General features: G+C 44.8%; 3 protein-coding genes across 6 annotated transcripts in view; 2 read left to right on the top strand and 1 right to left on the bottom strand.

Moving 5' to 3' along the window:
- Positions 1-6,329, bottom strand: part of UTP4 (UTP4 small subunit processome component) — a 47,080-nt gene extending 40,751 nt beyond the window's left edge. Inside the window, exons 1-4 of the mRNA XM_017539224.2 lie at positions 6,161-6,329; positions 5,235-5,395; positions 2,354-2,545; positions 1,039-1,123 (exon numbers count right to left, since the gene is read on the bottom strand). Of these exons, the coding sequence (XP_017394713.1) occupies positions 1,039-1,123; positions 2,354-2,545; positions 5,235-5,393 (436 nt within the window). The 5' untranslated portion in view covers positions 5,394-5,395; positions 6,161-6,329. The remainder of the gene's footprint in view (positions 1-1,038; positions 1,124-2,353; positions 2,546-5,234; positions 5,396-6,160) is intronic.
- CHTF8 (chromosome transmission fidelity factor 8) overlaps positions 6,260-12,292 on the top strand; it is a 14,246-nt gene continuing 8,213 nt past the window's right edge. Inside the window, exon 1 of the mRNA XM_017539330.2 lies at positions 6,260-6,366. The gene's annotated coding sequence lies outside the window, so the exon portion shown is untranslated. The remainder of the gene's footprint in view (positions 6,367-12,292) is intronic.
- DERPC (DERPC proline and glycine rich nuclear protein) overlaps positions 6,262-12,292 on the top strand; it is a 14,244-nt gene continuing 8,213 nt past the window's right edge. Inside the window, exon 1 of one of the 4 annotated variants that reach the window (XM_017539329.2) lies at positions 6,262-6,366. The gene's annotated coding sequence lies outside the window, so the exon portion shown is untranslated. The remainder of the gene's footprint in view (positions 6,367-12,292) is intronic. The other 3 variants (XM_017539328.1, XM_037742338.1, XM_037742339.1) reach the window with 3 other exon arrangements.

The raw sequence follows: 12,292 nt of genomic DNA, 5'->3' as shown, positions 1-12,292 counted from the left end.
AAAAACACCCAAGAGATATTAAAAACGAAGCAAGAATCTGATTAGCAGAGGATAAGTATTACTAATAATGGACATAGAATACACAGGAGAGTTGCTGTTCTTTAGAAGGTGGGTCACCAAACTGTGTGTGGCCTACAGGCCAAATCAGGCCCATTGACTGTTTCTGTAAATAAAGTTTTACTGGAGCACAGCCATTCTCATTTGTTTCAGTATTGTCTATAGCCGCTTTTGCACGACACTGATAGAGCTGGTAGAGAATGTAGGGCCAGCAAATCTTAAAATGTTTACGAGCTGGTCCTTTAGAGAAACAGTCTGCCAACCCTTGCTCTAGAGGGTCAATGCCAATTCAGCCCAGGTGGAGCCCAAGGATGGGTGATTGTTTAAAAACTCGCTCATTTAACTTGAATGCACCAAAAGGATTAAGACAGTTCCCTGGCCAGGCCCAATGGCTTATGCCTACAATCTCAACACTTTGGGAGGCCAAGTTGGGTGGATCACTTGAGTGAGGCCAGGAGTTCGAGACCAGCCTGGCCAACACTGTGAAATCCTGTCTCTACTAAAAATACGAAAATCAGCGGGGCATGATGGCACATGCCTGCTATACCAGCCACTTGGGGGGCTGAGGTATCAGAATCACTTGAAGCCAGAAGGCAGAGATTACAGTGAGCCGAGATCGCGCCATTGCACTGCAGCATGGGTGACAGAGTGAGACTCTAGCAAAATTAAAGTTGAAGACTACATGTACGTGTACGCTTGTTAAAACATAACGAAATTAAGTGATAACTAACAAACTGACTTCCATAGAAACACTAGGTTTCCATTTTTGGATTTCTGGTTTTCCATATTAATTAAGCAGTCACAATTATGCTACACAGGGGGTAAAACCTGGGCTAGGGATGGCTTCTAGCATATACCCTCCTTGTGCTCAGTAGAGATAAAATATTACCCAGATCCATGGGAAAATATCCCATTCCCAGTGGCATAGAAACCTAACTTCTTATTAAGGCTATTTACCACCCCACCAAAAATGACCCTTACTTTTCTGCCGATCAAAATTTCTTTCAAACTGGATTTTGTCTGGGGTAATTTGAAATAGTTTCACAGATCCATCTTCACAGCCAACCTAACAGGATAAAAGAGGTGGTAAACAGAAAAGATAAATAGTAAACATTTTATAGGACTAAAAAGACACACACAAACACAAACACGCACACTCTCTCTCTCATTCTATCTTCCTTCTTAAAGTTATCCATTGCCCTAAAAGAGAAAAATCATTTGTGAGAGAAACAGGGTACTAGCTCTCAAGAAACTGATAGTGTATTCTCAGTAGTCTTCATAACCTAGACAATAAACAGACTGACATTAAGAGTTCTAACTAGTGGCCCCATTCCTGCATATATGGGTTAGAAGTAGGATTTCATAGAATACTTCTGCTGGAGACCCTTAGCCTGAATAAAAGACCTATTAACATCATAACCTAAATGGAAACACCTTAAGATATTGTGCAAATTAGCGCAGATCAAAAAGAATCAGACTCATCACATAGAATTAAAGATCTGGAAGCACCCATTCTAATGGTAATTATGGAAAGGGTCTCGGTGTGTGATTACTTTTTTTTTTTTTTTGAGACGGAGTTTCACTCTTGTTACCCAGGCTGGAGTGCAATGGCGCGATCTCGGCTCACCGCAACCTCCGCCTCCTGGGTTCAGGCAATTCTCCTGCCTCAACCTCCTCAGTAGCTGGGATTACAGGCACGCGCCACCATGCCCAGCTAATGTTTTTGTATTTTTAGTAGAGACGGGGTTTCACCATGTTGACCAGGATGGTCTCGATCTCTTGACCTCGTGATCCACCCGCCTCGGCCTCCCAAAGTGCTGGGATTACAGGCTTGAGCCACCGCGCCCGGCCGTGTGATTACATTTTTGAGACACACTGTGCTGAAACACAGGAGCATAGGTTAACTTGCTAAAGGCACTCTCAGAATTCTTCTATATTCATGTGCATTGTGAATTTACAGCAGGATTAAATATGCTGTATTTCTGAAATGAAATTTATCATAAAACACAAAGCATACCAAAACGAAAAAACCTCTACATCTCCAAATTCTACAGAACACAGTTTGAGAAATGTTGAACTGATGTAATCCTCTCATTTCGTAAGTGAATCAACAAGGTCCAAACTGGCAGCAAAAAGCATGCTGGGGATTTTTTTAATCTTCAGTACCAATTTCAATCTTGTAGTTGGGGTTGCTACATGCCATAATGCATTGTTACTCTGTTATGAGCACAGGGAAGAAAGTTTGAGTGGGCACAAGAGGAATTGTGGTTTGAATCACCAATAGATGCTTACTAACCAAAAGTTGAGAGTCACTGGGGCTGGCAGCCATGCTCCAAATAGGTCCTCCAAAGGCATCCATAGCATACTTGATGTTTAACGCCTGTAAGTCATATTCAATAATTTCGCCATTGAGCCCAGCACTAAAGAGTCGCTGTCCTTCTGCCCAACACAGAGCTTCTGTAGCCCGAGACTCATGACCTGGGAAAAACTGCGGAAACACCGTAACTTGTCAGCATTCCCACAAATTCATGAGGTAGTGGTACTTAGCGGTCACAGGCAACATTGTAAAAATGACTTTCCCATAAATAACTAGTGTGGGGTTTTGTGCTATCAGCTCATGCCTACTGACATTTTCATTTTTTCCGCTCAAATTCTATTTACTTTTATAGAGTTAAATTTGTTTCTTTTACTAGAATTACTTCAGCAAAACATTTTCAGCAGAAAAGGTTTGAACTGCACTCCAGCCTGGGTGACAGAGCGAGACAATGTCTCTACAAAAAAATATAAAAAATAGCCGGGTATGGTGGCACACGCTTATGAGTCCCAGCTACTACGGAGGCTGACAGGGGAGGATTGCTTGAGCCTGGGAAGAGGAGGCTGCAGTGAGACTTGGCCTCCCAAAGTCCTGGGATTATTATAGGCATGAGCCACTGTACCCAGCCCAAAAGTTTTCACATCTACCAAGGCATTTGATTCTTGGACCTGCTTGACAACAAAGGGCCTAAGTAGGTATAATTTTTCCTATTTCAAGTTGAAAAGGCCAAGATACATAGGTTAAGTGGGTTGCCAAACGTGCCAAAGTTGATGGCATGAGAAGAATGAAGGTCTCCTTACTCCTCGCTTATATTCTTCTCACTTTTTTCTGAGACAGGGTCTCACTTTGTTACCCAGACTAGAGTGCAGTGGTGCAATCGCGGCTCACTGCAGCCTCAGCCTCCTGGGATCAAGCGATCCTTCCGCCTCAACCCCCCAAGTAGGTGGAACTATGGGTGTACAATACCATACCTACCTAATTTATTTATTTTTTGTAAGGACGGGCTGGTCACTATGTTGCCCAGGCTGGTCTTGCACTCCTGGGCTCAAGTGATCCGCCTGCCCTGGCTTCCAAAAGTACTGGGGTTGCCAGTGTGAGAGCCACTGCACACAGCTCTTTTCACTTAAACATACTAATTTTTTCTTGCTCTGAGAGTCACCAACAGAGCTAAGCAAGCTTAACTAGCAGGAAAAGAAATACAGGGAAAGCAGAAAACTAGCCTGTTAATTAATTGTTGAAGAATAAAGAAAACAGATGAAAGAGAAAATAAAATAAGGAACACTAGGCAAGGAATGGCTGACTTATCCATTCACCAAACATTAACTAAGCAGTGGCTTTGTACGAGGCACTTGATAAGTGGTAGGAATGCAGATGTGAACATCACTGACATGGTTCCTATTCTCATAAAATTGGAAGTGCAGCATGGAAGAAAGACATTAAACAAACACACCAATTATATAGTTGTAACTGTTAAAAATGACAAACAGAAAAATCACAATATAGCCATGGCTGTAAAAAAACAAAAACAAAAACAAAAAAGAACAAGAAAAAGAAAGAAAATCAGCCTGGCGCAGTGGCTCACATCTGTAATCCCAGCACTATGGGAGGCTGAGGCAGGCAGATCACTTGAGGTCAGGAGTTTGAGACCAGCCTGTCCAACGTGGTGAAACCTCGTCTTTACTAAAAATACAAAAATTAGCCAGGCGTGGTGGTGCATGCCTGTAATTCCAGTGACTTGGGTGGCTGTGGCAGGAGAAATCACTTGAACTTGGAAGGCAGAGACTGCGCCCCTGCACTCCAGCCTGGGGGACAGAGCAAGACTCCATCTCAAAAAACAAAGAAGAAAGGAAATCACCAGATGCAATAGGCACACACCAGTGCATGTTCTTCATACCACAGAATGTAACCTATTTGCGGCGGGCCTGCAATTTTTAAATTGTTAGTTCTTCAGGAGTGAACTCAGTAAGTCATCCCTTTCCACATTTCCTAAACCCTAAACCTACCTCTCAGGGGAGGCAATTCTCCACTAAGGTTCTATGCCGTGCTACAGTTTATCATATTTATTTTACAGGTTGGAAACGGTATACTTAACTTTCTCCCACTGGTCTTTGAATTCCATAAAGGTAGGGCTTCTAACGTTTGTCTTAGTGCCACTCCTTTACTGAGAAACATTTACAGAATTCCTAAATTCCAAATACCAGGCTGCTGGGGACTGAATTCACTCATTTGCCCATCCATTTATATCACAGTGCCCAGTACACAATAGTTACGCAATATGAACTAAGATGTTGTACCTGAAGAGAATCACTTGTCGTTGCTCTTGGAGGGGGTGTGAAAAAGAACTAACAGCCTTCCACATACACCCAAAGGACATTTTACCTAATTTTAAATCTCCTTTACTCCCAAATGTAGGCAGGTAGGTCTACATTCTCTCAGACAGATCAACTTTGGAATCCATCTTCCTGCCATCATGTCACCAAAAAGTTTCTGATATTAAAATGTGTTATCATTTTTTCTGAATTGACAATGAATGGGTACTGACACTCCCAGCAGGAAATGTTGCTTACCAAAGCTACAATGGTGGTGAGACTGATAGACCAACAATTTCCCTTCTTGCAGCCAAAAGATCCAGCAAACCTGTTTCCAATGACAGGCAGTGAGATGACACATTTCTAGGTAGGACCCTTCTAATCAACATTCTAATCCAACCAGTCAGACAGATCTCAGAAGTTCGGTAATTCTAAGCAACTTCAGAGGGGCGAGGGAGTCAGTCTATTAGTTTGATTATAAAACATATACAAGTTTCTTGAACTTCAGAAGAAATTAACATCAAAACACCATATCAGCCTCCCAAATGACTTACTTTCTCTTGAAAGTAGTTTGCTGACAAATTATAAATTTCTACAGTGCCATCTGTTCGTGAAACAGCCAATCTGTTTGACTGGTTATTGTAAGCCACACAGCGGATTGCTGATGGAACATAATTAAAGAAACGTACTCGATGGACCTTAAATTCACCCATTCCTATAGAGGGAAAAAAGAGTCATTATTGTTCAATGTTAACTGCAGTATGTCACATACAGTATTCGGTTCCTTACTATCACTGTTCTGGAAGGAAGGCTCCAACTGCATCTCCTGAAGTTCATCTACTAACAATGCCCCCCACAAGAATCGTTCAATCTTCGATAGCTCAGGATGGTTTGAATAACGAGGCTTCAGCAAAAAAACAATAAGGGTCCTACTCCAGAGCTCCAGAATTCCAATCTCGGGGGGGGCCTAGGAATCTGCATTTTAGCAAGCATCTCTCCTCAACTCTATTGCTAAGTTTGCACACAAAAGGTCTAAACAGATGTAGTGACAGTGGGGCTGATGGTGCAGGCAGAACCGAGCTCCTCTTGAGGAAAAAGCAATAGTGCTTGACTTACTCTGGCTGCCCGGTCTGACGTCTGTCACCCTATCCCTCACGCCCGCCAACATACAAACCAGGCGAGGATAGAAACCGAGTCTTGTTCGCCTCTGACTCGTCTAGCTTCAAGGTTAGGAACCCGCAGACAGAGCAGGCGCGTTCTGTCAGGCCAGGCTCGGCCCGGCCCGATTACAAGAGCGTGTGAAGCGCGCGGTCTTCGCCTCCACTTCCTTCTCCTAGAGTTTAAAGAGCAGCCCCCACCCAGCCTGGGTACAAGAAGACCCTCGAGGAAAGGAGCTCAGCAGTTCGCCGACCCTGGGCCGGCGCACCCTATCAGACCCCCAGCTCTCCCACCCGCTTCCCACACCCTTTCCCCAACTAACCAGCTGCCCCGCGCTCTCCTTCCCGGCGCTCACCTCTCTCCGACCTGGCCCCACGTGCGCGCGCGCTCTCAGGCTTTGCCCCGGAAGTGCTCCTGGCGCATAGCCGGAAGTGCGCAGGCAGTGCTCGCGGCGGCGGCGACGGCGGCGGGAGGTTCGGTTGTCGCCCGTTGGCCGCGCGGCGCCGCGCTCGGCGGCCGCCATTGCAGGTCAGGCCGCGGGCGGGGGGGCACGGGAGGCCGCGGGGAGCGAGGGCCGAGCTGGGGATGCGGGCGAGGGCGCGAGGGAGCGGGAAGCTAGTGAGCCGGGGCCGGGCGGGGCGCGCGGCTTGGGGAGAAGAATGGCGAGCCGAGGGGCGGGGAGCGCGGGCGGGGGAGGGGTAGCCGGGTAGGGGGAGGGCGGCGGGAGGGCGGCGCAGAGGTGGGGGCGAGCCCGAAGGGGCCCCCGGGGTGGGAGGGCCGGGAGCGTGGGGGAAGGGAGCGGTGTGGAGACGGAAGGCCGAGGGAAGGAAGGGAGTGAGCAAGGCGGAGCGGGAGAAGGGCGGAAAGTGTGGCCGAGCGCGGGCTGAGGACGGAGAGGGGGCGGCGCGGGCCGGAACCTCGAGGTACGTGCGGGAAGGGGATCTTCCCGGGGTTGGGAGGGAGCCCAGCCCGCTGTGCTTGCGGGAGCGGGGTAGAACTGGAACCTAGGAAGTAGCGGGAATAGCAGAAAGGGGACTTCGGGGTGGGGGGTAGGACCGTGAGATTTTGTTCTAGGGAACATTTGTAATTGTGGAGCGGGGAGGCTTCTGGGAGAGCTAATTGGAAGGGCGGTTGGAGAGTGACTCCAGGCTCTTTTGTGGGTGGGAAGCCGAGAGACTAGTGGGGTGGGGTTCTGGAAGAGTCAAGTTATTGAGAACCGGGAACAATTTAGAGAAGGAGGGTGGTAGAGAAAAGACGTTTAAAGGGTAATCTTTTGGGAGGAGGATGAACGGTTTGGAGGACCACTCCAGTGGGTGGTGTGGAGGAAGGCGGTTTAATGAATTGTTTCCCTGGGAGGCAGGAAAAGGGGTTAAACAGCTTGTAATTTGGAGGCGGGTGTAGGATAGTGGGGAAGCGGATTGAGAAGTCCCAGAAAGTGTGTGGGACTAGAAATAGGAAGTGTTTGTAGTTCTAGCAGAAAGGGTCGGTGGGGGCCGAGAGGGAGTGGGTGGAGAAGATGGGCGGGGCGGGGGGGGGGCGGAGGAAGAGCTTAGAGGGAGACCCCACGCCGAGCTAGAAAGGAAAAGGTTTGGGGGAAGACAGGGGGCGGTAGCATTAAGAGGAGGACAAGCTAAGGATGGGACTGCAGAGTAGCAGAAGATGGAGAAAACTGCAGTAACTCAGATCGACTGAAGCCATCTTTTCCACCCATTGGTACAAATACCAGTAATTGATTCCCTCCAACTTGGGAATCCTAAAATGTGATGGGAAGTATCACGTGTATGCATAGCATCCACACACGTGTTTAAACACACTTCACTGAAGTTTGGAAGCATTCAATTACACCAATCCTCCGTAAGTCCCTTTTTGGAGGGGAGCAAGCTTCTCATTTAGAAACAGGATTTTTTAGATTTAGTAACATAAGCCTTTCAAGAGACAAGATCCCCTTCAAAAGTATAGACCTGTCCCCTTCAGTCACAAAACCACGATAACACTACAAATAAAAATAATCTGTATTCAGTTGTATGTAAAGCATTCCGAGTTCACTTGGTAGAAAGGTACATAGAGACATAGTCATCATATTTAGAGAAATGACCTTCCAGAACTTAATTACTGAAGCAGTTTGGTGAACCACAACTGCCATGTTTGAATTCTCCCATTTTGTAAACTTGATTTTATTCTGGTGACCTGCCGCTTTCGTAGAATGCTTTAGTCCATTATAAACATTCATATGCTAATACAATGTAATATTAAGACATTTTATGGGATGAATACTAAGAAAATGCCAACTTCCTCTGGGAAAGCAATAGCTTGACCCTGAAGGCTTACCATGTGTTTAGACACTGCTGAAAGTTACCTTCATTACCTCATTTTTGCAACAGCTTTTAAAATAGGTGTTTATGCCCAATTTATGGTTAGGAAAACACGTGAGGTTAAACTACCACTGTCACATATTTGGCTAGGTGGCAAAATCACAGAATCCAGGTCTGTATGACAAGTGAGTGCTTCACTGTATCCCTAAACAAAGTATCCACCCTGGGATTAAAATAAAAAAAAAGCTCAATAATTGCCAGCTGTTGGCCTAGCAAAAAATTAAAAATTATGAATATTTGCACTCTAGAATAATTGATTTCACCCCAGTTTTAGAAAAGAACGTTTAAGGATTGGGAATTTAAAGCCTTGGTTTCTTGTCTTTAGAAAAAAGAAAATACAAAATGAAGCAATTTCTAAAACATTGTTTAGCTTTATTAAAATTTAGTTATTTGTAGTGAGGTTGAACCATTGAGTTAAAGCCTCTTTTTTTTGCTATAAGCCGTATGTTCTGTTTAATTGGATACATAGCACACTTTCTTTTGCCACATTTTATTTTGAAGGATTATGAGGATCATTGTTCAGGCTGTTCTGTTCTCTGTAACACAGTAATCTTTTAACAATTTAATATTTAACAATTCAGAGACCAGAGGATAAGAATTAAATTTTGTAGAAGATTAAAATGAATACTTGACAAAGAACATCCTCTATTCTCATGACTTATTTTCTGTCACACTCAGGAGCAAAGGTTTAGGGTAAAGCTGTGTACTAGAGGTGGCATTGAGTAGATTTTTCTAAAAGTTTCAAAAACCAAAACATCTTGATTGGATATGATAAAAGGCAAGCTGCTTGTTTGTAACTGCCTGCCCCACAGATGGCAATAGTTACTTTGGTGGCAAGTTACAAGGCCTTCCCCATAGATTACTTATTTGCCATTTTGTAAGAGATGCTGTGAGAATGAGGCTAATATTTGTAAAGCAGCAGCAGTTCTTTTGCAGAAGTGCTTTACAAGAGGGGACTGTGTGAGGAGAACTGTAAGAGGGGGCCGGATTGTGGAGGGGTTAGGGTTCATATCCCAGCTCTAGGATTAACTAGTTGTGTGATCAGTTAACATTAGCTCCTCTAAGCCTGTTTCCTGGTTTGTGAAATAGGAGTGAGAAGACTGCTAAAATCATAGTGTTAGGGTGAAATGAGAGGATCCAGATAAATGTTGGAAAAAGGCTAGCTATGTGAGAAATGAAGCATTTTATGTTATAAAGATAATGCTCTGCCTGGACTTTTCTTAAGAAATACGTGGTGGTACTTTGATGTGTCAGGTTTTTTTTTTTTTTTTTTTTTTTTTTGTGTGGTTTTTTTTTTTTTTTTTTTTTTGAGTGGAGTCTTGCTCTGTTGCCCAGGCTGGAGTGCAGTGGCCCCAATCTTACTGCAACCTCTGCCTCCCGGGTTCAAGCAATTATCCTGAGTAGCTGGGATTATAGGTGTGCGCCATTATGCCTGGCTAATATATTTTTTTTTAACTGAGTGCACTGAACCCGGGATAATTTTTCTATTTTTAGTAGAGATGGGGTTTCACCATCTTAGTCAAGCTGGTCTCGAACTCCTGACCTTGTGATCCGCCTCCTCAGCCTCCCAGAATGGGATTGCAGGTGTGAGCTACTGCACCCTGTGGGTTGTTTTTTTTTCTTAATAGAGACGAGGTTTCATCTTGTTGGCCAGGCTGGTCTCGAACTCCTGACCTCAAGCAATCCACCCGCCTCAGCCTCCCAAAGTGGTGGGATTACAGGCGTGAGCCACTGCGCCTGGCCGGGTTTTTTATCATAATAGTTAACTAACTTCAGAAGAGAGAAGCCAAGTGATGGTTAAATAGGGTATATCTCAGATTGGTCTGATTCCAGCCAAAGCTTTTGGATTTTGGGTAGGGTTCCCATTGTGAGTCTGGATTGATTCTTTGAATGCTGCTGCCTAAAAGGGAAAAAAAGTTTCCTGAGCTAAAGTCATTTGACTAATTTAGGAATACAGAATTTACGTATTGTTTAGTTCATTTAGCTGTATGAAGGCCTGTAAAGATCAAGTAGAAAAACTTTTTTCCCCTTCTCATGAGACTGGGGACAGGAGACATAATTTTATTGCAGGGAAAGGTTTGGTTTTCTTTATACCTTCTTATCTCTCCAAGGCTACACACGAGCTGTGGCCGGTGAGACTGATACCATGCTGTAATATAATGAATTTAAATAATGTTTTTGAAAAGCTACATCACAAAAGTCTCTCCCTGGCTCTACAGTTAACCTTGTCAACCTGGAATTATTGTTCCTGACTGAAAACATGTTAGTCGTAGCCAAATGTGGGATTGAACTCGGCTCTTAAGACAGAGTTGGCCAGCATGGTGGGTCACGCCTATAATCCCAGCACTTTGGAAGCCAAGGTGGGTGGATCACTTGAGGTCAGGAGTTCAATACCAGCCTGGCCAACATGGTGAAACTGTCTCTACTAAAAATACAAAAATTAGCCGAACATGGTGGCAGGACGCCTGTATTCCCAGCTACTCTGGAGCCTGAGGCAGGAGAATTGCTTGAAGCTGGGAGGCAGAGGTTGCAGTGAGCTGAGATGCCACAGCACTCCAGCATGGGAGACAGAGCAAGACTGTGTCTCAAAAAAAAAAAAAAAAAAAGTTGCTAGGAGAGCTCTCCCACTGGCTACCTTTTAGTTTCTTGACTTCATATATGGTGTATTCATCAAACTGTGCCTTCAGATGCTCTTGATAGAGCTGCGATTTCTAAACATTACAACAAACAACTAGAAATTGCTCTAGTTGTCTTTCAGTGTTGCTGGAATGAATTGAGACTGAAGATTTAGACATATTTTTCTTATACAGAAAAATTTCATTGTTACATTTGTTATTACTAATAGGGTTTTATCTGTATTATACTACTTCAGCTCTTTTTCCTACTCGGTCTACTCTCGAGGCAGTGGGGGCACATTGGGCTGCATGTTCTCATATGCTTTTTTTTTTTTTTTTTGAGACATTCTCACTTTGTCGCCCAGGCTGGAGTGCAGTGACGCGATTTCGGCTCACTGCAACCTCTGCCTTCTGGGTTCAAGCGATTCTCTTGCCTCAGCCTCCGAGTAGCTGGGGCTACAGGCATGTGCTAATTTTTTATATTTTTAGTAGAGAGGGGGTTTCACCGTGTTAGCCAGGATGGTCTCTATCTCCTGACCTCATGATCCGCTCGCCTTGGCCTCTCAGAGTGCTGGGATTACAGGGGTGAGCCACCACACCTGGCCTCATATGCTTTTTAATCAACTCCACTCTGAATGAAATACATACTCCCTGCCACCTCCATCAGTTGTGTCCTCAGGGAAGTACTCAGGGATCACTACCTAGTATGACCCTGCAAGCAGTTGCATAGAGTAGAATCTCAAGTAGCAAGTAAAGAAATAATAAAAGTCAGGTGTTACAGGACATTTTAAGGTGCTAAGGTAGAATTTTAAAATTCATTAAAGGGATGCCCTCCTCTCCATTACTGACTAGTAAAACACCTGCATGTGTATAAATTACCTAAGTGTAGCCAGAGCAGTCCACAGGTTCCTGTGAACTAAACTCTTAGAAACTGGGCTTGAACTTCGTTTCTACATGCATCTGCAGCATCCCAATAGGTCTAGTATAAAACAAGTTTTTACCAGCCTGACTGTGTGTGGCAATAAGATGGTGAGGCTGTGGGCCACAGAACTATTTGCAGGAGCATTACTAGGTGTCTGGTGATGCCATAGTTGTACACAGGCAGAACCTCCTTACATCAGTGTGTAAAGGTGTACCTTCTTATTGAAGCACGGGGGATTGGTATGCAAGTACAGCTGTGCTATCCCAGCAACCAAATGTGTTTTCCACACCACTGTTCTGAATTCCTGTTCTAACAGGAGACTGTCCAGGAAATGGAGAATGCATTGAAATATTCTGCATTCTCTTTTTTTCTCAAGCACGTGGTCCCAGTGCTTAACGATTGATTTTGGTTGTCAGGAAGTAGGCTCTGTCTCCTTCCCTGCCTTGATCTTCCTAGAAAGTACCGTGTACAGGCCGGGCGCGGTGGCTCAAGCCTGTAATCCCAGCACTTTGGGAGGCCGAGGCGGGTGGATCACGAGGTCAAGA

The sequence above is a fragment of the Cebus imitator genome, unplaced genomic scaffold (genome assembly GCF_001604975.1).
Source record: "Cebus imitator isolate Cc_AM_T3 unplaced genomic scaffold, Cebus_imitator-1.0 Scaffold118, whole genome shotgun sequence".
Lineage (NCBI taxonomy): Eukaryota > Metazoa > Chordata > Mammalia > Primates > Cebidae > Cebus > Cebus imitator.
This window is presented reverse-complemented; position numbering and strand designations above follow the sequence as displayed.